General features: G+C 43.5%; 1 protein-coding gene across 3 annotated transcripts in view; it reads left to right on the forward strand.

Moving 5' to 3' along the window:
- The window catches only part of LOC306917463 (von Willebrand factor D and EGF domain-containing protein), a 105957-nt gene that overhangs the window by 8379 nt on the left and 69696 nt on the right, over window positions 1-27882 (forward strand). For all 3 annotated transcript variants that reach the window (XM_079495687.1, XM_079495688.1, XM_079495689.1), the window contains exons 2-8: window positions 7190-7377; window positions 12799-13027; window positions 17811-17876; window positions 19055-19314; window positions 23456-23545; window positions 25092-25236; window positions 26446-26675. In XM_079495687.1, the coding sequence (XP_079351813.1) occupies window positions 7190-7377; window positions 12799-13027; window positions 17811-17876; window positions 19055-19314; window positions 23456-23545; window positions 25092-25236; window positions 26446-26675 (1208 nt within the window). The remainder of the gene's footprint in view (window positions 1-7189; window positions 7378-12798; window positions 13028-17810; window positions 17877-19054; window positions 19315-23455; window positions 23546-25091; window positions 25237-26445; window positions 26676-27882) is intronic.

Here is a 27882-nt window from a genome sequence, read left to right on the forward strand (position 1 = left end):
GCTTTAATCTTCTTTACCCAGAAACACAGAGCCAAGCACGTCTGGGCCACTAAAGTCTTCCAGGGAGATCTTCCTTTCCTCCCTGGGGTCCAATTCATTAGCTTACCTTCCACCCCATCTGCCTAAATCAGTGGTTACAAACTTATTTTTTTCCCCTTGGAGCAGTCCCTCCTTGCATCTGACACAAGCGGAGACCCCCCACACACGCACGCACACACACACACACACACACACACACACACACACACACACACACACACACACACACATGCTCTCTTGCATTCTCCAAGCATGTATGGTGAACCACTTAAGCTCTATATACTTCTCATATGACAACTAGTAAACATAGCTGATCTATTCTACATGCTCACAACGCGTCGCATTGAGATGCGTCGTGGGCTTGTAGATCAGCTCTTTTCACGGTTTTTGAAAGAGCACGAAAGATGTAGAGTACTGGTATATATCACTGATTTTGATCTTGGATCATTCATGACCCAAATAAACATGTTGTGATTTTATACATGTTTTAAAATGTTGTACTGCCTCCAAACCAGCTCAGTGGCCTTGTGGTTAGAGTGTCCGCCCTGAGACTGGGAGGTCGGGGTTCGAACCCCGGTCGGGTCATACCAAAGACTCTAAAAATGGGACCCAGTGCCTCCCTGCTTGACACTCAGCATCAAGGGTTAGATTGGGGGTAAGTCCAGGGGGTGTACTTGTACATCATGTCCAGGGGTTGTACTTGTACATCATGTCCAGGGGGTGTACTTGTACATCAAGCTGCCTCACGCTACAGAAACAGGAGATAGGCTCCTGCCCTATGGGCCTCATGGATCGGCAAGGCTACTTACTTACTGCCTCCAAACAGACAAGACCGTCCCTCCCCCAGACCCCAGTTTAAGAAACATAGGGACCCCTCCCTCCCAGTCCCAGGCTCTGTAAACGTAGGGACCCCTCCCTCCCAGTCCCAGGCTCTGTAAACTCATTAAAGACTGGGATTTGGGACAGCTGAAGTCTCGCCAGTTGTCATTTAAAAAAAGAAAAAGAAAAAAAGGTTTGTTTGGACGACCCTGTGACCTCACCTCAGCAGGAAAGGGGCACATGTAAGCAAGCAGTGGGGGGGGGGGGGAGTACTCTGTGCATACATCGTGGTATTTCTACTACACATCAATGTCTCTGACTGTTACTAGTGAAAGTTCTGTATTTAGAATTTGACTTGAGTAAAAGGAATATAAGTATATTTTTCAATTCAAATTCAAGACACTCACAGGGGGGTCCATAGGGCACATAAAACACATAAAACATAAAAACACAAAAGTAAACAAACTATAAATAAACAAAGCATAAACAAACAAACAAACAAACAAACAAACAGGGGGGACTTATCTCTGTACATACAGGCTAGAACGCCAGTGGTCCACAGCTTAGATGACAGCCTGACAGAGCTCTTAGCAGGGTTAGAAAGTGATGCAATGATGCTGTTCTCAGAGTCTGTTAACCTGCACATAAATCTATACAGCAGGGCAAGTGGGTACATTTATTTCTACAAACATTTGACTGGCACTACAGCCAGTCAAATGTTCAAAAGAAAAGAAAGTTGTCTTATTATTATTTGCCAAATAATTATAAACTGGTACTCCAAGTACAGTACTTGAGTAAATGTGCCTTGTAGCCAACACTGGAGTTTAGCCACTTACAGTAAGCCCTGTTTTGTACTTGTTGTACGTGTCTTGCGTGGCTTGAGTAAAGGTACAGTACTTAGTTAATTTCCACCACTGTCTGAAAACGAATAACCTGTCTGTGACCTCACCTCTTGTTTAGCTATCTCCCAGACAAGGTGTGCGAACAGGAACAGGGCAGATGTAAACAAGCACATCGTCTTTGAAAGGCCATGGGTCCTGTCACTGTCTGTCTGTCAGGGGGACGACGACGACTGTATTCGGGCGGGTTAAACGGCAGCTACTGTTTCTTGTTTTTCTCCTGACGTTTCCACTCCAGTGCCTCACCCTCACCCTCCACAATGAAAGTCAGAGGCTGAATGGGGAGCGAAGTTTGTTCTTCTACGAGTGAAAGGGGACAGGCTTTTTGCCTTTTGTTCAGGTTTGTTGAGAAAAGGGGCTGTGTTGACCTAAGGCAATTCGATTAAAAAAACATTGTACCCCGAACGGCAGTTCAGAAGCTTGCATAGTAGAAACGTACTGTAAGCAGGCTACTGTTGCTTACAGCAGGGGTCTTCAACAGGGGGTCCGGGACCCCTATAGGTTGTCCTCAGAGTTACTTCAGAGGGGTTGCCAAATCTTGAAGTTGAAACATATACTGCAGCTTACCATATTGTGCACGCTGCGTTCATGATTTGAGGCTTTTTGTTCAAAACGGGACAATCCTGCAAACTTTGAAAGCCAAAGCCAATGATGGACACACACACACACACACACACGCACGCGCGCGCACGCACGCACGCACGCACGCGCGCGCGCACGGACGGACTGCAAAACATACTCTCCCCATGCCTTTTCTAATTGGGTTAAAACTCCACTTTGTGAACCACTGGTGTAGCCAAATTTCCGTACACTTAGTTTTGTCCATTTAGTTGTGCTAAAATTAATTGTGCTGTAATTCATTGGTGCTACAGTATAGTGATTTATTTGACTATTTAGTTTTGGTTATGCTGCAGGGCCACATTGGGAAAAAAAATCACACCTGTGTGAACTGAGTGGTGCAACTCCCCTCTCCCCCTGCCCCTCTCTCTCTCTCTCTCTCTTTGTAATTATCACTAGGCAACAGTGCAACACTATCTCTCTCTCTCTCTCTCTCTCTCTCTCTCTCTCTCTCTCTCTCTCTCTCTCTCTCTCTCTCTCTCTCTGTTTCTGGCACAACTGCGCCACTTTTGCCCCTACTGGTACTCATAGTCACACACATAGTCACATAGGTTAACACACACATAGTCACATAGGTTAACACACACAGTCACATAGGTTAACACACACATAGTCACATAGGTTAACACACACATAGTCACATAGGTTAACACACACATAGTCACATAGGTTAACTAACACACACATAGTCACATAGGTTAACACACACATAGTCACATAGGTTAACACGGACATTGCTGTTCCTTGGAGTGGTTGCACCACTCAAAAAGTGTTTCATTGTTATGCTGGGTTTAAGTTATATTGTGATTTTTACTTGTAGAGGCTTATATTGAACAAAAAAAATGATCAAATCAAAATCAGAGTTAAATAAACACTGATGATTAAAACAACATGCAAATTGCAGAAGCATTCCAATTATGCCGAGGCAAAAAGTGTGACATCTTGAAAGGCTATGCCGTGTAATGTTACATTCTGCTCAAATATCCCCCCACCCCCCCCCCACAACGCCCCCACAACGCCCCAAAAATAAGCTTCTTCAGGCTCCATCTGCAAACTATGTTCAGAAGTGTGGTCATGCATGCAGCGTTGGGCTGCAGGGTCCCGTCTCGGGGCAGGTTTGGAGAGGAGCGAGGGGGCAGGTTTGGAGAGGAGCGAGGGGGCAGGTTTGAAGAGGAGCGAGGGGGCAGGTTTGGAGAGGAGCGAGGGGGCAGGTTTGGAGAGGAGCGAGGGGGCAGGTTTGGAGAGGAGCGAGGGGGCAGGTTTGGAGAGGAGCGAGGGGGCAGGTTTGGAGAGGAGCGAGGGGGGCTCAAAGGAATGCATGTTATTCTTGGTGATTTAGATAACCCCTGCGTGGTGAAGTGATCCTTCCTGCCCTTCCAACCTCACTGATGTCCCCGAGCACCACCCGAGCATGCATGGCGGCACGCTCACCAGCTTGCAAAATCAGCCAATTTTAGCCATCTTTTTAACTCATTTTGACCGGAGATCAGATTCTAAAAATGTCTTCTACATCCTGACAGTTTTCTGAAAAAGCTATGTTTCTATGTCAGTGGTTCTTCTTTTTCAAAAATAGCAGACCTACAAGCTCGTAGCGCGCCACTCGGTGGCGCGCTATGAGCTTGTAGATCTGCTATTTTCCAATAGCTAATGCATAACATAATGCTAACACCAAAAGGGGTTCCCGCCCCAAAATGGGTTTTAAATGTGTAAAAATTTTACTACTTTTGTAGACATTTTGCACATTTATCCAGCATTAACTTTAGGTGTTTGAAAATATTCACTTATAAATGACGTGCCCAACATATTGGCGCCAGGTTGAAATTCACTATTCCTGACTAGTTAATTGTGGAAGGTAGTTCTTGCCACTGGCAGTTATTCTCACCTTTCTTAGGGATTAAGCCTGTTGCTGTTTTAGGATCACTGGGGTGAAGCAATTTTTCCTCACCTTTGCCCTCTCCCCATCTGTGTTGACACATGCAGTTCCCATTTGAGTCTTAAGTCACGAAGCCGCAGTTCCCTGTGTTGTTAAAACGGCGTGACCTCACCTCATCTGCACTTTACCTCCAAGGCTCCAACTCTCCCTGTCCACCATTCACTTCTCACCATTCACCTCACTGGCAAATATTTGCTGTGTTAGAGCTCCAATTTGCCAATGGGCAGAAACCTTGCATTTGTATGCGTTTTCTTTATTAAATTAATGCCTATTTTGGCATACAAGTGTGTTGTGTAAAAGTGGCGAACATTTGGCGATCTTTTCGCTGTTATTGATTTGTCTTTTTGAGTGGTGCAACCACTCCAAGGAACAGCAATGTCACTATGGGACTATGGGACTATGTTACTATGTTTAGAGTACCTGTAGGGGCAAAAGTGGTGCTGTTGTGCCAGAAACAGAGAGAGAGATAGTGTTGCACTGTTGCCTGCTAATTACAGAGAGAGAGAGAGAGAGAGAGAGAGAGACAGAGATAGAGGCAGGGGGAGAGGGGAGTTGCACCACTCGGTTCACACGGGTGTGATTTTTTTTTTTAAGTTTAAGTGGTTAATTCTGTCTGTGCAGGTTTTATAAATGTTGAACGAACAAATATTAACAAAAGCTTGTGACTAGGCACCCCCCCCCCCCATTTCCTGAAAAGTAACGGTTTTGGACATACAAGGTTTCTACCCGACTGCAACAATTTACCGGATTAGAGAGTTATTTTTGGCCAGACGGAGGTGCACAGCCTACTGTGTGAACTGAAGAAAGTTGCAGGACGTGTCTCAGTGGAACATAATCTTCCCTCGGCTCCTCTAAGCTCCACAATTGAAGGAGTCACAGGTCTGACACGGGTTCCCCTCCCCCCCACGGGTTCCCCTCCCCCCTGCTGTCTCTGTTGACACAATGCATCCTAAATCCCTAAAGCCCTAATTCGGCGTGTTTGGAAAATAGTCTCACCTCACCCCATATTAAGCCCAATGAGACTCCAGCAGCTTTCACTGACTTTCCTCTAGTTCCCACTTGAACTCTAAAATCTTAACATTTTCATGTCAAGGATCCCCAAATGAAAAAGAAAATCACACACTTGTGAACTGAGTGGTGCAACTCCCCTCTCCCCTTGCCCCTCTCTCTCTCTCTCTCTCTCTCTCTCTCTCTCTCTCTCTCTCTCTCTCTCTCTCTCTCTCTGTAATTAGCAGGCAACAGTGCAACACTCTCTCTCTCTCTCTCTCTCTCTCTCTCTCTCTCTCTCTCTCTCTCTCTCTCTGTAATTAGCAGGCAACAGTGCAACACTATCTCTCTCTCTCTGTTTCTGGCACAACAGCGCCACTTTTGCCCCTACTGGTACTCTAAACATCGGGACATAGTCCCATAGTCCCATAGGGATATTGCTGTTCCTTAGAGTGGTTGCACCACTCAAAAAGAAAAAAGGTTTTTGCCAGGGACCCCCATAAGAGAAGATTCGTCAAAATACTATATATATAATATCTGGGGTATGCCTTCCTAATACTACTATCCTACTATCATAAAATGAGGAAACTTCTAAATATCACTGTCCTCATCCATTGTTCTCCTCCAGTGGGTTGACCAATAGATCTGATCTTTGAACATGTATTGTTGTTGTACACCATTGGCATATTTGTGAAGAGAAAATGGCGATGCCAATTCACCACTTTTCCCACATGTATTAATTTATTAGCATCCGTGGGGGCCATGACTCAGAGAGCAGTCCAGGGTAATTTAATTGGCAGATGTTTCCAGTTGTCTTAATTGTGCTGTCCTCTTTATAGTAGGATGCTGTACAGGCCTATACTCAAACAACACCAGAGAGACTGTACTACCTCAGTGGTGCACACTTGTTAAGGACGTTGTCTTTGACCCAAGGCTGGTGGACCGATATGTGGTCAGCGTGTGGTCAATAAAGCACAGTAGCTTACATTACAAAACAGTCTCCCATCTATTATGTCAGCAACAACCCCCAGTGGCCCTCAGTGTGCTACACTGACATAATATCCAATCAGCGGACAGGGATACACATTTTTCTCCCCCAAGTGGTTCTTAAAATAGCCTTTGCATCTCTTTTGGCTAGGCGGCTAATACTATTTAAATGGAAGGAAAATTTACCACCAACCTTTAAATCTTGGGTTAATGATGTTTTACATCATTTGACATTGGAGAAGATTCGCTACTCCACAAGAGGGTACGCTGGTGCTTTAAAATTTTACACAATTTGGCAACCTTTTTTAAGGTTACATTGAGAGGATGAACGCGGCTGACATCAACAATCCTTAACTCATTACACTGACCCTACTGTAATTGGTTTTATTGTTATTATTATTTGTTTGCATATTGTGTCTAATATTTGATTAATTTATTCTATTTTTGAATATGTATATGTATATTTGTATGTGCCTTTTAAATCATTGTTAATGGTACAAGATACCGGGGTTGTGGCTCTTTCAGAGCGGGAACTCTGGGGGGAGGGAGGGGTAAAGATGCTATTTTTGACTCATGTGACTTGAAAAATTAATAAAGAAACTTTGATCAAGTGGTTCTTAAAATGAATTGAAGCTGATTTGGTACTCTTCTCCAAATTCCCAGCTGTTTATTAGCATTTGCCACATGCTACTATGGGATCTGTAGTGCCAGTTGTGGTCATGTCTGCACATAGTTTGTATATGGACTATTATTAGTTACTAAATATTATTGTGAGGAGGTGGGGGTCCTTGAGGATTGTTTGAAATACAAACAATCCTGGTCCAGAGCTCCAGAGCTCTGGTTCAGAGCTCCAAAAAGGTAGTAGTACACATTCTACTCCACTCACCTCGACCTCTGTGCCCTCCAGCTGCCCCGGAGTGTACCCCCGGAGGCCATCGCACCTTGCGGAACCCGTACCGGAGTGTGGACTTTGACTCGACGGAGATCCAGAACACGGCCATCCAGGACCTGATCTGTGACCACTCTCTCTCCCCCGGGTGGTATCGCTACAGCATCAACAACAAGCCAGCTGAGATGCCCACCAGCTGTGTGGAGGTAAGACGACACAACTTAAAATGAAGGCTCTTGTCCAGAGCGACAAGTGAAAATCAGAACAAGCTGACTAAGCATGAACGTGCAGCTCACAACCCAAGCCTGAGTGGCAAGTCCACAAAACTAGCTTAGAGGACATGCCAACAGAAAACGGTTTGTTGGTCCTGGGTTCGATTCCCGCTGCGGACGCTGTGGGCGCTGGGGATGTGTTCTCTCCGCGTCATCAGTGCCCATACCCTAGGTGCGGTTGGCAAAAGGACCTTTCTGTGTAGAGTTTGCATGTTCTCCCTGTGTCCCCTCACAAAAACATGCAGTAATCCTGGTCTCTATACTGCCTCCCCCTGGTCATTAGGGGAAAGGAACTGGTTGGAATAATATGTTCCTTCCACACGCTACGTCCAACCGGGGAAACTCCCCCCTGTCGGGTGAAAAGAAGCGACTTGGACTCTTCATGCATTGAAGGAAGCTCAGTCCGTTGCTCTCCCCAGATTGTAGCGCCCAGGAATACATTAGACAATAAGCCTATATCACAGAATTTCCCCGCCCCCCCTAAATACGCCCCCTTTCGGGGTTAGTGGTGATAGCGTGACGTCACTCCATAGACACTACATGTTAACCGAGGTAATTTAAGAAGTCTACAACTTTTGTTTTCTCAAGGTAAGGTTTGTTCTATCTGTTCGACCTGATTTACCATCTTGTTTGCGTCATAATAATATTGGTCTGTCACATTTTTACATTAGAAAATGTACTTAGATTCTCCAGAGAAAAAAACGTGTAAATGCTCATGTTAAAGACACCACTATTTACCGGAAGTGGGCGTGGAAAGCGGGCTGTGAGATAGGCCTATTGACACTGGGTGAAAAAACTAAACGGTTACAAAAACTGTGGAATAAAAAAATTGAAGAAAGAAAGAAAGCGAAAAAAGGGGAAAAAAAGCATTAGATTTTTTAGTCATGCTTCTTACTAAGCACACAGATTGTTTATTGCTGTCAGCAATATTCAAAACTAATACCCGTTGCTGTGCCAAATGGACTAGCTGAAACAATGGTAAACATGGACTTCTCGTGGTTGTGGTAAGGATTTAAAGTCTGGTCATAAATTACCAGGTTGTCGGCCACAGGCAGGAGTATCAAATGTGACAATGATGAGCGGCGCTCTATACTAGAGCGCTGAATCACAATGATAATCGCTGTGAAGAGGAGTGTCTCCAGCACGTCTTTACATAAAGAACTACCTATAACTCTATACTAGAGCGCTGAATCACAATGCTAATCGCTGTGAAGAGGAGTGTCTCCAGCACGTCTTTACCAGAGTAATCTAGTAAGAGAGTGGTGACACGCTTTGATCTCGCCTCAAAGCGGGTGCCTATGGGCGATAGTTCCAAACATTGCTCCTATGGCTGGAACTATTCCATTGAGATAGAATGAGCACTTCCGCATTCCATTGTTACAATGCGAGTCAACGGGAGTGTCATTACTCTCTTACTAGATTACTCTGGTCTTTACATAAAGAACTACCTAACAGAAAGGCGAGACCAGGGTTTGAATTCTGGATAAGATGATAAAAGTTATGGATTTCTGTTTTTCTTTTAAATCTTTTCAATCATTCAAGTGCCCACTGATAGACAAAAGAAAGAGCATGAGATGAATGTCTCCTAGCATAACATATATATTATATATATACTGAAATTTTATTTCCTTTAGAGGATAGTCCCTTGAGATGTATCATCTCGTTTTAGAGGGGGTCCTCGGGCACAACACAATGAATACAGTACATAGACAAAACAATACATTAAACATGTCGACACAGAACAATACACTTACAACATCAACACAACATAGATGCTCTCCAAACCACTCAAACACTACATCAAGACCAGAAGCAACTGCACTGAAACACCTAACAAAATACTAATAATAGTGATACTAATAATGAAAATAATAAAAATAAAGATAAAGATAAAAAGAATAATCAAGCATTAAAGTACACACCTCTCTCCAATTTTTTTTTTGTAATCTTATCAAATCATTCAAGTGTCCACTGATAGACAAAAGAAAGAGCATGAGATGAATGTCTTCTAGCATAACATAACCCATTCTGGTGTTACCCCTTTTGGTACCGTGTTAGCATTATGTTATGCTTTAGCTATTTTTGAAAAATCGAAGAACGACTGACATAGAAACATAGCTTTTTCAGAAAACTGTCAGGATGTAGAAGACATTTTTTAGAATCTGATCTCAGGTCAAAATGGGATAACAGGGTCTTTCTCAGCGACCGGAAGGCAAACCAGGGACCTTCTGTTTCCCATACCCATTCAGCTATGATTGCAACAATTGCAACTGTCTAAATACAGACTCCATTAAAATGTAAAACTCAAGTCTAATGGGAAGATGAGCATCTTTACACACAAGTGGCTATTGTTTAAAACATTCCAAAGCTGTGTTTACACCCGTGTAAATGACATGATTATGACCTGATTAGTGCCTGTGTCCGGTCAGCTCTTGAGCTAATGGTACTAAAGAGCACGGTCATTAACTTTTACCACCTGTATTCGTGCTACAGTATACATTTGCCAAACTAGCTTTCCTAGTTTGTTTATTTCTTTATTTTCTAGCAAGCACAAATTCATTTTAGTGGTGGAAGTACTAAGATGTTTTGCTTAACCCATTTTGACATGAAATCAGATTCTAAAAATGTCTTCTTCATCCTGACAGTTTTCTGAAAAAGCTATGTTTCTATGTCAGTGGTTCTTCGATTTTTCAAAAATAGCAGACCTACAAGCTCGTAGCGCGCCACAAAATGGGCAATACCACAATGTAGAGAAGTAGCCTAGTGTGTTACAAGTAAAAGGCCTAAATTGACAGTTTTACTTGTGTAAACGTACACAAGTTTTGACATAAAAATATATCCACAGTACTCATGTCATTGCAAGGTCATTGCAGCACTTTGCACAGCTTGTAGATCTGTTATTTTCGAATAGCCGCCGAAATATATTAAAGGGTTTAAAGGACAACTTTAGTTTTTTTTCAACCAAGGTTCATGTTTTAGGTTGTTATTAGAGAAAGTAAAAGGTGAGTGTAATCCTTTTTTAATTTGCTGCTTTCTTTCGTTTTAGGGATTTTAGCTGTTTTTTACAGGGGGGGGCGGGGGCATTCGAGCACGGGGCTAAATATGTATTTCTTTACAACATTTTATAGTGATTTCTTTTTTTATTCTTTAATATAGTCCTACTTGACTCCAAGAAATTACATTTGGCCACAAAAGATCACGGGATCTACTGAATGTGTCAAACTGGCAAATTGAGCCTATGACACACAGTGCTTCCCCCCAGTAGGCTACCTTCACATTCAGTATAGATCCTGTGATCTTTTGTGGCCAGATGTAATTTCTTGGGGTCTAGTAGGACTATAGTAAATAATAAAAAAAGTAATCGCTATAGAATTTTGTAAATAAATACATATTTAGCCCCATGCTCGAATGCCCCCGCCCCCCTGTCAAAAACAGCTAAAATCCCTAAAACTAAAGAAAGCAGCAAATGAAAAAAAATGAACACTCATCTTTTACTTTCTCTAATAACAACCTAAAACATGAACCTTGGTTGAAAAAAACTAAAGTTGTCCTTTAAGTAGCAATACCACAATGTAGAGAAGTAGCCTAGTGTGTTACAAGTAAAAGGCCTAAATTGTAAAAGTACAAAAGTTTTGACATAAACATATATCCACAGTACTCATCATGTTGCAGAATGTCTCATTTCAGAGATTTGTCAAATTTCTTCCAAAACAGGTCATTGCAGCACTTTGCACAGCTTGTAGATCTGTTATTTTTGAATAGCCGCCGAAATATATTAAAGGGTGGTTAATGCATGTTTTGTAATCAGCAGTTACTAGTAACTAGTCAACTACAGTTTTCAAATACTATTGAAATGTGGAATAGTATTGAAAAAGGTGAGAACCAGGGTAATTTAAAATGTTCAAAAATAGCAGATATATGCACTGTGAGCTTTATATCTGCTATTTTTGAATAGCCAACACTAAAATCGGAAATGACACGGAATAGAAAAAGTTTAGAAAAAGCATATACTCAAGTACCTCAAAACTGTAATTTAATATACTTTCCACCACTGTTTTTTGGAGGGTACAACATGTCACCAACTGGCGCGGCAGCACAGTACAACCTTGAAATGGTTAACCCGTTCTGGGCGGGAACCCCTTTTGGTGTTTTAAGCGTTACGTTAAACTTTAGCTATTGAAAAATAGCAGACCTAGCAGGTCTGCTATTTTTGAAAAATTGTTAAAATCTGCCTCAAATCTTTCAGAAAAATGTCATGATTTAGAAAACTTTTTTTTTAAAATTTCGACGTCAGGCCTGAACGGGTTAAAAACATCAAACATCTTCTGTGTGCGGCCCAAAGAGCAGCTGACTGCCATCGTGTCAGAAGCTCATCCCAGGAGCGCTCATCCCCAGGCCAGGTGCAGGGTGATAATTGCACCCCTCGCTGCGGTTAATCACCGCCTGCGTCCTCTCATCTCTCCTCACGTGAACCGGTGCGGAACCCAGGCGCCGTCCTGGCTAAGAGAGAGAGAGAGAGAGAGAAGGCCCCAGAAAGAACATTTTAGACCGAGGTTCTTTTGAAAGTTCTCAAACATTTTCCTGTCAGGAGGACAGGACTCCTATCTGAAAATGTTGTGTGTGCTAGCTATAGACTATAGAGCGTCGCAGTCCCGCCCCCTCGAGAGACCCGGAAAATAAATCCCCGTTCATTTTCCTCATAGACGTTTCAGAAAGTATTTATTTGCGTTTACGCCGCGGACAAAGACAACTCTTGTCGTGACAAATCATGACAATAAACAATGTTTTGGGCCAAACAAAGAATTAGAAAGAAGAAAAAAACGGCAGGTTACAACACTTTTTTTGTTGTTTTTCTTCTATGTAATTATTTGTTTGGTCCAAAATATTGTGTGTGTTGTCATGATTTGTCACGACTCGAGTTGGCTTCGTACGGCGCTTAAAAGGTCTTTAAATAAATACTTTACGAAATGTCTATGGGAAAAATGCATTGGGATTCATTTCCTGGTCCATGGTAAGGGACCCTATAGGGACTATATGGTAAGGGACTCTATAGGGACCCCCATACAAGATCTGTGTTGATAAAATAGCTGATCTACAAGCTCACAGCGCTTGTACAGTATTAACACATTTTGCTGGGGACCCCATGGAACCCTCTCAAGTACCCCATGGGGGTCCCCGGACCCTACTTTGAGAAACACTGCTTTTAAAGAACCATTCATTTTAATGGTTCTGTAAAGAACCCCTAAAAAAAGTGACCACCAAAAAAAAGGAACACGAAGAACAATTGAGTAAATAAAAAAATGCCTTTCAAATAAAATAAACGTCTTTTCCGAACCATTATTTCTCTGTGTGCAGATGAACCGGTGTGGAACCCAGGCACCCGTGTGGCTGTCGCTGAGGGACGGCTCCCTGCCGCGCCCCGGCGAGATGCGGCAGCTCTCGGCGTGCGCCACGTGGCAGTTCTTCCACGGCAGCGCCAAGGACTGCTGCCTCTTCCGCATCCCCATCACCGTGCGCAACTGTGGGGAGTTCCTCATCTACTACCTACAGCCCACCCAGGGATGCATGGGATACTGCGCTAAAGGTACGCTGCAGGGCAAGAACTGAGCTGAAAATGTCTTAAAGGGATATTTCACTTTCAAAAAAACTTTGTCATTTAATCGTCTACTCAGGCTTATGTGAACAACACAGACAGTTTTTATGTTGCTTGATTCAGTAATTAGATATTTGATACTAATTTTTGCTGCCCCGCCCCCTCCCTATACAAACCCATTATAACTGAAAAATCAATTTTAACCATGATAGATTCATCAAAAACACCTAAACTTATTTCTGTTGACTGATATTGTCCTTCTAATACGTGAGGGTGCCGTGGTTTGTCATTTACTGTTTTCATTTATTTTTAATAATTATTTTGGGAAAGAACCTTCTGCTGCCTGCATCTTCTTCAGCTTCAGCTGCTCCTCACAAAATCAAAAATAATTATTAAAAATAAATGAAAACAGTAAATGACAAACCACGGCCCCTCACGTATTAGAAGGACAATATCAGTCAACAGAAAATAGGTCGGGTGTTTTAAGTTATAATGGGTTTGTATAGGGAGGGGGCGGGGAAGCTAAAATTAATATCAAATATCTAAATACTGAATGAAGCAACTTAAAAACTGTCTGGGGTGTTCACATAAGACTGAATAGATGATGAAATGACAACGTTTTTTTGAAAGTGAAATATCCCTTTAGTGGAAGAACAGAAAGTACTTTTAACAGAAAGTACTTTACATTAAATATGCTAGATGGACGCCAGCCTACTCAGGGTAGTGCACTGCATGCTCCTCTCATTGTACAATTACTTCTGTTTCTGATGTACTCGTTGTCAACTTTGCATTTTGCTTCACGCCACCGGTTTCGTCCGCGACCCTCACTATGACCACAGCTCTCGTACCTTCTGTCCCATTACACACGATGCCACCTGCAGTACATTTGGCAACGCAGCACAAACTAAGTGAAGCTCGGCAATATAAAAAAAAAGTTTTATGCAAATTTTATGCACATTTATAATAATTATTAAAATAATAATAATTCATTAATAATTTACATTTGGGGGATATCTTTCACAATAATAAATGTTCTAGACATTCTAATGGTCACAAAAATATATATTACAGGCATTTTAATTACTTTTTATCAGGGTTAAAGGTCAAATGTCATGTCCAGAGATTTTGAAGTTGTGTAAATTTGTGCCTCTGTGGGGGGTATTTATATGCAAATATCATGACCAATGGCATTGCAAGACTAAACAATGAACATCAATGATGATGTTTAGGTGAAAAAAGAACAGAAAAATAAATATATTAATTAAGTAATTAATTAAAAAAAAAATGTTACCAAGAAGCATCGTTGGGGCTTACAGGGTTAAACCGAAGGGTCGCGTCGGCCAATCAGAGACTAATATACTGGTTAAACTGCACAAACCTCCAATCCATGAAGTCGACGGGTCGGTTTGGCCAATGGGAAGCCAACGCGCACTCCCCCCCCCCCCCCCCCCCACAGAGATCTTTCTTTCAATAATTTTGAAAATAGCTGATCTACAAGCTCACAGCGGTTGTATTAACACATTTTGCTGGGGACCCCATGGAACCCTCTCAAGTACCCCATGGGGGTCCCCGGACCCTACTTTGAGAAACACTGCTTTAACCCATTTTGGGCGGGAACCCCTTTTGGTGTTAGCATTATGTTATGCTTTAGCTATTGAAAAATAGCAGATCTACAAGCTCATAGCGCGCCACCGAGTGGCGAGCTTGGTTAAACTGCACAAACCTCCAATCCATGAAGTCGACGGGTCGGTTTGGCCAATGGGAAGCCAACGCGTACTCTTCCCACCCCCCCCCCCCCCCCCCCCCCCTCCCCCGAACACACAGAGATCCGGTGTGTACTCTGTAGAATTGGTGCGTTCTCAGCCGCAATAATAAATAAAAGGTATTTTTCTGTGTATCCCTCCTTTTGTAGCAAGCAATAAAGAATAAAGTGCAAGTTTAAAAAAAAAAAAGAAAAGAAAAAACTTGGCTAACTAACAGCAGCAGTGCATCATGGGTGAATGCCCTGATGGAATCTGAGTCGCCCCTGGAGAAGGTATCCACTCTGGACAGGAGGTCCTGCTACTCACTGCTCTGTTCACTATAACCCTGGAGAAGGTATCCACTCTGGACAGGAGGTCCTGCTACTCACTGCTCTGTTCACTATAACCCTGGAGAAGGTATCCACTCTGGACAGGAGGTCCTGCTACTCACTGCTCTGTTCACTATAACCCTGGAGAAGGTATCCACTCTGTACAGGAGGTCCTGCTACTCACTGCTCTGTTCACTATAACCCTGGAGAAGGTATCCACTCTGTACAGGAGGTCCTGCTACTCACTGCTCTGTTCACTATAACCCTGGAGAAGGTATCCACTCTGGACAGGAGGTCCTGCTACTCACTGCTCTGTTCACTATAACCCTGGAGAAGGTATCCACTCTGTACAGGAGGTCCTGCTACTCACTGCTCTGTTCACTATAACCCTGGAGAAGGTATCCACTCTGTACAGGAGGTCCTGCTACTCACTGCTCTGTTCACTATAACCCTGGAGAAGGTATCCACTCTGGACAGGAGGTCCTGCTACTCACTGATCTGTTCACTATAACCCTGGAGAAGGTATCCACTCTGGACAGGAGGTCCTGCTACTCACTGCTCTGTTCACTATAACCCTGGAGAAGGTATCCACTCTGGACAGGAGGTCCTGCTACTCACTGCTCTGTTCACTATAACCCTGGAGAAGGTATCCACTCTGTACAGGAGGTCCTGCTACTCACTGCTCTGTTCACTATAACCCTGGAGAAGGTATCCACTCTGTACAGGAGGTCCTGCTACTCACTGGCCCCTGGAGAAGGTATCCACTCTGTACAGGAGGTCCTGCTACTCACTGCTCTGTTCACTATAACCCTGGAGAAGGTATCCACTCTGGACAGGAGGTCCTGCTACTCACTGCTCTGTTCACTATAACCCTGGAGAAGGTATCCACTCTGTACAGGAGGTCCTGCTACTCACTGCTCTGTTCACTATAACCCTGGAGAAGGTATCCACTCTGTACAGGAGGTCCTGCTACTCACTGCTCTGTTCACTATAACCCTGGAGAAGGTATCCACTCTGTACAGGAGGTCCTGCTACTCACTGCTCTGTTCACTATAACTCTGGAGAAGGTATCCACTCTGTACAGGAGGTCCTGCTACTCACTGCTCTGTTCACTATAACCCTGGAGAAGGTATCCACTCTGTACAGGAGGTCCTGCTACTCACTGCTCTGTTCACTATAACCCTGGAGAAGGTATCCACTCTGTACAGGAGGTCCTGCTACTCACTGCTCTGTTCACTATAACTCTGGAGAAGGTATCCACTCTGGACAGGAGGTCCTGGAGAAGGTATCCACTCTGGACAGGAGGTCCTGCTACTCACTGCTCTGTTCACTATAACCCTGGAGAAGGTATCCACTCTGTACAGGAGGTCCTGCTACTCACTGCTCTGTTCACTATAACCCTGGAGAAGGTATCCACTCTGTACAGGAGGTCCTGCTACTCACTGCTCTGTTCACTATAACCCTGGAGAAGGTATCCACTCTGTACAGGAGGTCCTGCTACTCACTGCTCTGTTCACTATAACCCTGGAGAAGGTATCCACTCTGGACAGGAGGTCCTGCTACTCACTGCTCTGTTCACTATAACCCTGGAGAAGGTATCCACTCTGTACAGGAGGTCCTGCTACTCACTGCTCTGTTCACTATAACCCTGGAGAAGGTATCCACTCTGTACAGGAGGTCCTGCTACTGGAGAAGGTATCCACTCTGTACAGGAGGTCCTGCTACTCACTGCTCTGTTCACTATAACCCTGGAGAAGGTATCCACTCTGGACAGGAGGTCCTGCTACTGGAGAAGGTATCCACTCTGTACAGGAGGTCCTGCTACTCACTGCTCTGTTCACTATAACCCATTCTGACCTGAGATCAGATTCTAAAAATGTCTTCTACATCCTGACAGTTTTCTGAAAAAGCTATGTTTCTATGTCAGTCGTTCTTCGATTTTTCAAAAATAGCAGATCTACAAGCTCGTAGCGCGCCACTCGGTGGCGCGCTATGAGCTTGTAGATCTGCTATTTTTCAATAGCTAAAGCATAACATGATGCTAACACCAAAAGGGGTTCCCGCCCAAAATGGGATAATCCAATGTGCTACTGCTGTATTCACTGGAGAGGTGAGGGTTTCTGCGGATCATGTAGATCGGCTATTATCGTGTTTATCGATAATTTGCCCATTTGACCTTGGCATTGATCCTCATGATTTGACAATGATGCAGTAGACTTTGAGTCAGTGCAGACACAGTGAGACACACACACACACACACACACACACACACACACACACACACGCACACACACACGCATGGAGACTACAATACTTTCATGACAAATTGGAATGAATCCATTTTGACCTGAGATCAGATTCTAAAAATGTCTTCTACATCCTGACAGTTTTCTGAAAAAGCTATGTTTCTATGTCAGTCGTTCTTCGATTTTTCAAAAATAGCAGACCTACAAGCTCGTAGCGCGCCACTCGGTGGCGCGCTACGAGCTTGTAGATCTGCTATTTTTCAATAGCTAAAGCATAGCATAATGCTAACACCAAAAGGGGTTCCCGCCCAAAATGGGTTAAAGAAAGACTGACTGTATACTGATATAATAAAATGTACGTATGCATGTATTTCATTTTTGTTCAGTAGAGCAGAGTGTCAAGCTCTTGTTTCCAGGTCGGTGGAACTGATTCCTGAATCCACACATTTCTTTGCAGTTTCACCAGCCTTTGGACCAAAACTCTGCCCTCCGGGTGAAGTGGAGATCAACGGGCAATGCAAAGGTGACGAAATAAACTACTCAGAACTTCATTAAACGGGATCCCACAGGAGTCTGTATTTCACCCAATACCTACCCAATATCTACAGTTGATTTAGTCGACTAAAATGTATTTTGGCGGGCCTTGATGCCGTCTTAATGAGTGCTTTTACACTTGCTGAAAATAGCTCACAAAATAGCTTGTGAGCTTGTAGATCAGCTATTTTCAGCATGCAACCAAGTGTAAAATGACTTATACTGGATCTCTTGTCCACTAGTCCCTTCCTAACATTTTAGTCTAGTTTTTGTTTGTCGACGAAATTGTCAGTATATTTATTCTTAGTCATCATAGCTTAGTTTTCATTTAGTTTCCATTCGTTTTTGTCAGTGGAAAAAGGTAGTCGACGAACATTTTTCGTCTTAGTTTTAGTCGACGAAAACAACACTGTCCAATACAAATATTCCTGTTTGATTATTCATTCATAATTAATTCACTATTCATCTTGTTTCAGTTTTATTCTCGTATGCCATTCTGAAATGGTTAATATAGTACACGTTGTTATGATTAAGTCTGGATGGAGTGTCCTAGCTAGGAGGGAGTAAACAAGGCTGATAAGAGGGCATGTACAGTGTGTTCACATGGGAATGAGAGCTGCTTAGCCAAAATACACTATCAGGTCCAACTGATTGTATTCCGTTGCTGTCGGGTAGAAACCTTGTATGTCCAAAACCCTTCCTTTCTTCTTATTTGTTATTATTATATATAGTTATATATAGTTTTTAAAATAGTGAAAATAGCTGTGAGCTTGTAGATCTGCTATTTTTACTACTACTTTGTGTGACACTCTTGAAGTAGGGCATCATTTTACAAAAGGGTTTGCAAGATTTCTGCCTGACAACGATTTATATTATCTGGTGTTGGATTTGTATCCTCTTGAAACTGCATGTGGTTTCCTCCAACTTCCAGATTAGCGTCAATTTAACTTTACAGATACAGATGTGTTTTGTTTACTTACTTCACTCAAATGCAGCGATCACTGCACAGATATCGAGCTTTAACCTTTTAAAAATAAACATTTTGTACAAATAAATAAGCAAGAAATCACGTACCATGTCAATCTAGCATTTATTTTCTTCTACTTCTTCATTATCATTGTCTTCATTTTCTTCTTCTTCACCATCATCGTGTTCCTTCCTATCCAGCAAGCCTCCCTGGTCTCCCCAGCAGACCCGTCATCAGCCCGGAGCTCATCGGCAGCAGTGTCCACCTGAGGTGCTCCTTCGTCAGGGTCAGCGCCCCTCCGTCGGGCCCAGACCACCACCAGGCCATGGCGGTGGGCTACCGGGTGGTGTGGGCCAGACACATCGGACACAGCATGAAGGCCGAGGTCAGGCAGGAGTCCACGATGAAGACCTTCTCTATGGTGGAGATGGACGGGGTGCACTTCAGGCTGGGAGAGACGGTAATTATAGTGATATTAAAGGCTGTTGGTTCTCACAAACACTTTCACGTCAAGGTCCAAGGACCCCAAAATCGATGCATATTGAACCCCATTTGAAATGATTTTTGCACCAGGGACCCCCCATAAGAGAATCTTCTCAAGATTTGTCAAAATGTTTCTGAAATTTCCAAAAACTATAATGGGCTGTGCTGTTACTGTAACACTATTGCTAGTATCATTACTAATGCTCAGGGTTTGATTTGTAAAGGAAAATGGCATTTTACAGCAACACACAGCAAGCACTACTGTATATACTGTACCGTATGTTGTTGCAAAAAATATAGCAAAAAATGGCCAATCTTTCCTAAAAGATAACGATGAACGTCGCTGCTGCATGTCTGTGCTGCAATTTATTTTTCTTCCATATCGGGTCATCTATCAGCCTGGGGCAGTGAGGTATACTTTATAATATGATAGGCCTAGAGTTTTTTGTTTTGTTTTTTTCATATAAATATATACACGAGGGAAAACGGAGACTTCAGACTCGACTCGGACTCTTGGTCAAAGACTCGGGACTCGACTCGGACTCGCTGTCAAGAGACTCGGGACTCGACTCGGAGTCTCGGACTCGCTGTCAAAAGACTCGGGACTCGACTCGGAGTCTCGGACTCGCTGTCAAGAGACTCGGGACTCGACTCGGACTCGCTGTCAAGAGACTCGGGACTCGACTCAGAGTCTCAGACTCGCTGTCAAAAGACTCCCGACTCGACTCGGACTCCAGTTCCGAGACTCGTGGGCATCTCTGATATACAGTACCGTATGTTGTTGCACAAAATATAGCAAATCTTTCCTAAAATATAACGATGAACGTCGCTGCTGCATGTCTGTGCTGCAATTTATTTTTCTTCCAAAAAACTCAATCGAACCACATGTGATCCAAACGACAGTCTGAAGTAATGAGAGCCAGGCTCAGTGTGATCAAGGCATGCTGAACGAGGTTGACCCCGCTCGTGAGCAGGTGAGGACGGGGTTTAAACAATGGATCATGGTGACCTGTCGAGAGAGAGAGAGAGAGATGGAGGGCTGTGAAATCAGATCCAGCTTAAACAAGCCTGTCTCTCCCCCCCTCCACATGCTTTCTATTTAAATGGATTCTTTCTCATTTAAATTGTGCTGTGCTATGGTATGGTATACAGGGCAGCAGTGCACGGCACACAATCTGAAATACCACCTGCCAAATTCCTCCATGTCATTATCTACAAGCTCACAACGTGGGAGCTTGTAGATCGGCTATTATCCAGGCTTGTAGAATAACGAGTAGATATGGCTATTTTAGAAAGTATTAAATAAGCTTTGAGCCATTAATACAATGACAATTATCCGAAATCCCAGACGACGTGGCTTAACCACTTAAACCTTGAACTGTGCACCCAACAGTGCACCACAAGCTCTGTTTCTGAATGGCTATATCATTCCCTGTGTGCGTGCGTGCGTGCGTGCGTGCACGTGTATCATTATTCTCTTATCCCTCCTGGGCTTTGAGGCCGTTGTGGAACTTTAGCTGCCTTTTCTCAAGAGCACCTTGACGCTTGGCTGCACACGCAGCTTAACCACTGGTGTAAGTGATATTAGTTGGTTAATTGTTTATATATTCTGATAGTAATCATTGCTATAAACTAAGTCTATGTTCAGGAACAGGGGTCTCTAAACAGAAAATACATTTTCAGGAGAGGTGATGGCAATTTCCTCTAATTAAGAGGGAGAACCCATTAATCTGCTTCAATCTGTTCCAGTTCTGGTTTATTTTAATGAAAATAAAGTTGAACAAACACTCTACATATATAGCAATGATTATTATCAGAATATAGTTATTTATCACTTATTGTAGCAAAGAAATATCACTGTACACCACATTCAAAAATATTAAAATATAGAGATATGAGATTTCTGCCCTACAGCCACGGTTCCCCCTGGAACCGGGGCAACCGGGGAGCTTATTATCCCTCCCAAACGCGGAGCTTATGTGACACTCAGTTGATGTCATCGCCCACCGCAACGCACCGCACAGTCCGACAGTCTCCTCTCCTCCGTCCAGCTGTGAGGCTAACCGCTCGCTCCTCCTCGCCATATTTGGACACGTATGTTGTCTGGGACACGTTAAGCCTCCCCCCTCCCCCTCCACCCACCCAGTGGTGGAAAGTAACCGAGTACATTTACTCAAGTACTTTATTTAACCACTTAAGCCCCTGTGGTCTTGGAGAACTGGACTTTGACCGCTTTTTCCCATCAAAATCTCTTATAAGACGCATCGTGAGCTTGTAGATCGGCTATTTTTGCCTAACCCATTCTGGACGGGAACCCCTTTTGGTGTTTTAACTAAGCATTATGTTATACTTTAGCTAATGAAAAATAGCAGACCTACAAGCTCATAGCGCGCCACTCGGTGGCGCGCTATGAGCTTGTAGGTCTGCTATTTTTTTTAAATGTAAGTAGTACAAATGTTGAAGTACCGGTACTTTGTACTTCATATTCATAAAAATGTTTTTTTTCTCGCTATTTGTATGTCTCTAAATGTTATGATGAATTGAACAAGGTGGACCCTCTTGTAAACAAGTCTAGTGCTTTATTGGGTCGTCCACTCACAAGTTAACAGTTTTTTGTATTGAGTTGTGCTTGAAATGTACTGTAATTCTTCAAACTGTTAATAAATACTTCAATCAATAAATGCTCCCCTACATCTCGGAGGTAAATGCTGTACACATTAATTTAACAATTTAAATCCACAACTTTTAAAACGACTGCAGTGGAGTAAAAAGTACCTACAACATTTGCCTCTTGAGTAGAAGTATCGGACAATTCTAATACAGTACAGTAAAGTAAAAACGCCTCATAGTTGTACTTGCATACAGTACCCGAGCAGTAAATGTACTTACGTAACAGTAGTTATACTTTCCACCACTGCTCTGGGGCCCCACGTTTTCACACTTGCTTATGTCACAGCTGTGCCGGGGTCAAAGGTGACAGCTTTCTCTGTGTTTCTGGAGCACTCAGCGCAGTGTCCATGTGTTCTGTCAGCCAGGCACGCCACGTGCTCAACTGTTGGATCCAATTCACCAATACGTCATCGGCCATACTTTTGTCGCTGTCGGGTGGAAATCTTGTATGTCCAAAATCTGTTACTTTTCAGGGAGCAAGCTCTTAACATGTTTCATTGTTTCAATTTGTATACAAGCACACATAACTATACTTCCACTTTCACATACATTTTTACAACTTTCTCATGGCACTGTTGAGTGTTGAACGACGACGTATAGGGCATTCATTTGCAAAAACAAAAGAAAAAAAACAATAATTAAAAGTCGAGGCCTGGGCCGTGGCTCAGCGGTCCAGGCACCCTGGCTGGCAATCCAGTCTGGCAGTGTGCCGTGGGTTCGACTCCCGATCCCGACGGCCTTTACTGCATGTCAACCCCCCCATCTCTCTCCCCATTTCCTGTCAGCCTACTGTCTGTCCCTCCATAAAAAATATAAAATAAAGGAGAAAACCACAAAAAATTAAAAGTCGAAAAACGGAGATACAAGGTTTCTGCCTGACAGCAAGTATGTAATGTTAGGAGAAACGCGACATGCTGCAATCAGTGCAATGTTTGGATCAATTCACCCGTCCGCACGTCATCAACGGCCAGCCATATGCAACGCATAATGCTGACACGACATTGCTGTGCCTGATTTCCTGAAGGGAGAGCTGGACCAGACGTACAGCGTGTCCTATGACGTGGCCTCGGGCCTTCGGGGCAAAAAGCACTGCTTGTCATTCCAAAGTGTGGCTTCGAAAGCAAACGGGGATTTTGTGCTTTTGTGTTCAGAATTCGGACACTTTGGAATGCCCTCCCTACCCCCAAGGAGATAAAGCTTACTGAGTCTGTTCCCCACTTTTAAATCCTTTCTGAAAACTCACCTTTATAAAGCAGCTTTTAGTTTGAATGCATTTCTTGTTTTATGTTATTGGTATGCATTGTTTTTTTGTCTTTGTGTTGTGGATTCTTGTGTCAAATACTTTCTCACATTTAAATGTGCTATACGAATAAAGTGTATTAATCAGATGTAAAGAGTGGGGCAAAACGGTTGTAAAGTCAAAGCACTGAAATCTTTTGTGTTTCCAGTTTTCCTGCAGCGTGTCAACGTTCAGAGCCAACTACAGTACAGTACAATCTGCACCACGAGAGAGTGAGAGCTTCTATGCCGGACTCAAGGTATATATATGTTTTTAAAACTCAGTACTTTATCATAGGAACACGTTATTTATTATGATTTATAGGTAAATAACTGTTCCATCATTTATTCTTGTTAAGATAAGCTTTCCGAGCACTCACTCACTTACTCCTCTTCGTCCCCTATGGGACATAAGGCTTCAATGAGTGCTCTCCATTGCATCCGATCCCTGGCAGCATGTTGCTCCTCTCCTCCTCCCCAGGACAGGTTGATCTGTTCCAGCTCACAGTTCTGCGCCAGGTGGTTTTGGGCCTCCCAGGTTTTCTTTTGCCTGGTGGTGTCCATCTTAAGGCCACGTTTGTGATGCAGTCCTGCTCCATCCTCAGTACATGTCCTAGCCATCTCAGGCGATTCCGTTATGAATGATTCAAAATCGATTCATAATTTCCAAAAATCGATTATTTTTTTTAGATTTCTTTTTCTGGTTACAGTTACAGGAGTTTTCACTACATGGTGTTTGTGATATGAAATGTAAGCTTATTACATTTTTCACAGTAAACATCATGTCTTCAGTCATTTTCAAGTTAGTTAAAAAAATCGTTTTTGGATTGAGAATCGAGTTGAATCGAGAAAAAAACAACTATTTTGAATCGAATCGTGACCCCAAGAATCGGAATCGAATCGTGGGACACCCAAAGATTCACAGCCCTAATTATTACTAAAGAGTGTCAGAGAGTCTCCCCGTCTCTCTGACACTTTAGATAAACAGAAAATACATTTTCAGGTTGGGAACCTTGGATACTAATTTCATCCAATCGGGAGAGAACTCATACAGCATACAGGATAAACGAGTGAACTTGGAAGCGATTAAACAAAGAAATGAGCAGACAAGGTTCAGCCGTGTAACTTTCCCAACGTTAAGCTGTGTATGTGTTGAACAACACAGCCATGCAGAATAACATTGACAGCTGTGAGGTGATGAAAGCTTCATGCCCAGTATTGGGGCGGTTTAAAGGGCCGCCGCGAGGAGCTAAACATGAGAGTAAAGAGACGCTTTGTATGACGCGCGCGCAAATTAACCAGGTCCACTCCAGGTGTAAGTCTGACCGTTTATTCAGTCACCACACGTACGTTACAACTGTTCCCAGGCTTGTAGCTATAACTAAACGTGGATGTTAAGGTGATAAAAAGGTGCGTTTGATACGGTCAACAGAAAATGTCTTCTCCCACGCTCACCTCCTCTCTTTGTCCAACTTCCTTCACCCAAGTGACAGGTAAACGCCATGAATAGGTAGAGTGGTAGCGCCCCATCACTACCTGTGCAGTGCCCATTAAAGTGACATATACCTTACGTCCATCATAAAGACACATTAGAATGCAGACACATTACGGATCCTACACCCAGCTTAGCAACGGTTGCTAAACTACTTGGATTGGCATTGGACAATCGCTTTTGGGGTGGGGTTTAGCGAAGGGCTAATTGTACTGATTCTTCTTCTCTGTTCTCCTGTGTGCAGTTCTCTCCTGATGTTCTCTGTTCTCCTGTGTGCAGTTCTCTCCTGATGTTCTCTGTTCTCCTGCGTGCAGTTCTCTCCTGATGTTCTCCACATAGCAGAGAACGGCAAGGAGCACGAGGTGACCATCTACAGCACTGTCCCCATCCCGTGCCACGGACCGCAGCAGCTTGATCACCAGTGTGGCGTTCCTCTGGCACTCAGCGTTAGCGATCCAGGTCAGATCTAAATGGGTTTCTTAGATCTCTGACTCTCAGGCTTGTTACACATGCCACAGTGTAAATCGGGGGTTCCAGTATAGTTTACTTCAGTGATTGTCAACCTTTTTAAATGCAAGGACCCCCAGTTTGACATGCATTAGACCAGGGGTCCTCAATAGGCGGACCGCGGTCCACGACCGGACCGCGGACCACCTCTGTGGACCCTGGGCAAAAAACAAACAAACTTGACAAAATAAAAGTGTTCTTTGTGCCTCAACACAATACCTCTCATTTGCTGTGAATTTTTGGAGGGGAATATTTGTGAAACATTTTATTTCCATACTCTGCCCCGCTCTCCGCTGGCCGCTACGTGGCCCGCGCTGCGTGGCATGGGCCCCGGACCTTAGTCTTTTTCAAAAATGATTAGTGGACCTTCAGCATTTCTAGTTGAGGACCCCTGCATTAGACCATTAGACTCCCTTACTTAATAATTGCTTTTTTGAGTGGTGCAAACCACTCCAACAACTGGCTTTGTACCTGTGTACCCCGTGTACCCTGTGTTTGTTCGTACCAAAAGAATGAGCATGGTTACTATGGTCACTGACATTACGTCAGACCACAGCTGATCAGGCTATATAAGACCTTGCACCACTCGGTTCACACGGGTGTGATTTTTTTTATATATTTTTGTCAGACCCCAATCTACACTGTAAAAATCCTCAGTGTTCAAATGGAATCAGATGTCCATTTGGACACGCTCAATATCAACAATACCAAATGTTTCCAGTGTCCTGTGAGGCCTTTGCGCGAATCATGGGCATCATTTTCCGGTTGTCACTCACTCAATTATTTTGAGTGTCAGTCAATAATAATAATAATGCGGGAACAAAACCTGACAGAAAAAATAGGGTATGTAAGGGTTGTATTCTTTTCTAAAGAGAGAGAATACAAATTAGATAAAGAATAAAACACTAGAGACCACACAGGGGGCTGTATTTTGAGTGTCTTAAGTACCAGGTCTTATGACTTAACTTAAGACCTGGAGGTGTGGCCAATGCTGTTTGGCCACTCAAAATAGCTAAACAGCCTTGGCCACACCTCCAGGTCTTAAGTTAAGTCATAAGACCTGGTACTTAAGACACTCAAAATACAGCCCATAGTCTCTGGTGACAGTTTGACCGGTAGATAACATACTGACGACCTGTTGTTGTTGACCTCTTCTTCCAGACGGCCTGGGGGGTCACGAGGCCCCCAACGTGGCGCTGTCCTCCTGCCAGGCGTCGCTGGAACCCGGTGCGGGCTGCCAGGGAGGCGGCGGCCGCTGCGCCAGCGCCACCGTGCTGCTCACCGCCGTCAGCGACTTCACCCGCGACGGGAACCGCCCCAGCATGCTCAGCGCTGTGCCCGGCCCCGGGGCGCCGCGGCTCTGGAGGAGCTACGTCCCCGCTCCCCTCAAAGTGAGTACGTCCCCACTCCCCTCAAAGTGAGGCCTGGGTGGTGGACATTGTAAACCCATTTTGGGCGGGAACCCCTTTTGGTGTTAGCATTATGTTATGCTTTAGTTATTGAAAAATAGCAGATCTACAAGCTCATACGAGCTTGTAGGTCTGCTATTTTTGAAAAATCGAAGAACGACTGACACAGAAACATAGCTTTTTCAGAAAACTGTCAGGATGTAGAAGACATTTATAGAATCTGATCTCAGGTCAAAATGGGTTAATATAATTTTTTTAGGTAATAAAGAGGTCTTAAAAGTCCTTGAATTGTCACTTCACTGTCATCTGGGGAGCCCCTCAAAATCATGTGGCGACCCTCTGGGCGTCCCTCAAGGTTCTTAACCTGTGGGCTGTGGGTCACAGGTTGAGAACCTAAATTGCTGTATTAGGGGCCTTATCCACCGGCCTTTGATATGGATATCACAATGTCAATATCGCACGCACCCTGCAGTTATTATTGAGCTACGTCCCCGCTCCCCTCAAAGTGAGGCCTGTGTGGTGTAAATTGTAAATGCAACGTTGCCCTTAATGCCCTCAGTGCCCGCATACCTGACTACCTCAAAACAGTGAGCGATACCCACAGCCACAATACTAGAGGGAGCCAGAACAACGATCTGGTACCAGTACCACCCACTTTCAAAACAAATATGGGTAAGAGGAAGGGAGGCACTGGAGCAACTCAGACAGTTTAAGCCCTTCATTTATTTAGTAAGTAAAAAAGTTAACAACGTTATGATGTATCGGTCGCATCTTCGTCAGGTCATGTGGGTAAATTCTCCTTCTACAGCACCGCCACTCAAATGTGGAATGCCCTTATTTATATTATAACGTATAAAACATACATATACTCAAGCACAGTTCAAGTAAAGTCAATTCCAGTGCTTGAATAAATGTACTTAGTTATTTTTCACCAGCGAGTGCCAGGGATGCAGGGGGATTTCATGTCTTTAAAGGCTGTTTAAATGCTTTGTAAGCTCCATCTGTTTTTTAAATTGTACATCATCAGTCATATCAACGTTATAATTCATCAGAATCCATGGATTACATCTCAATCCATCTAAACTAGTGTCTAGTGATTCTCGATTTATTTTTTACATCAGGCCACAGAACATTTGATATTTTGTTACCCCTTCTTTTTATCTCTGGCTTCCTTTTATCTCAAGCTCGT

This window comes from Electrona antarctica (genome assembly GCF_951216825.1).
Source record: "Electrona antarctica genome assembly, chromosome: 24".
Classification (NCBI taxonomy): Eukaryota; Metazoa; Chordata; class Actinopteri; order Myctophiformes; family Myctophidae; genus Electrona; species Electrona antarctica.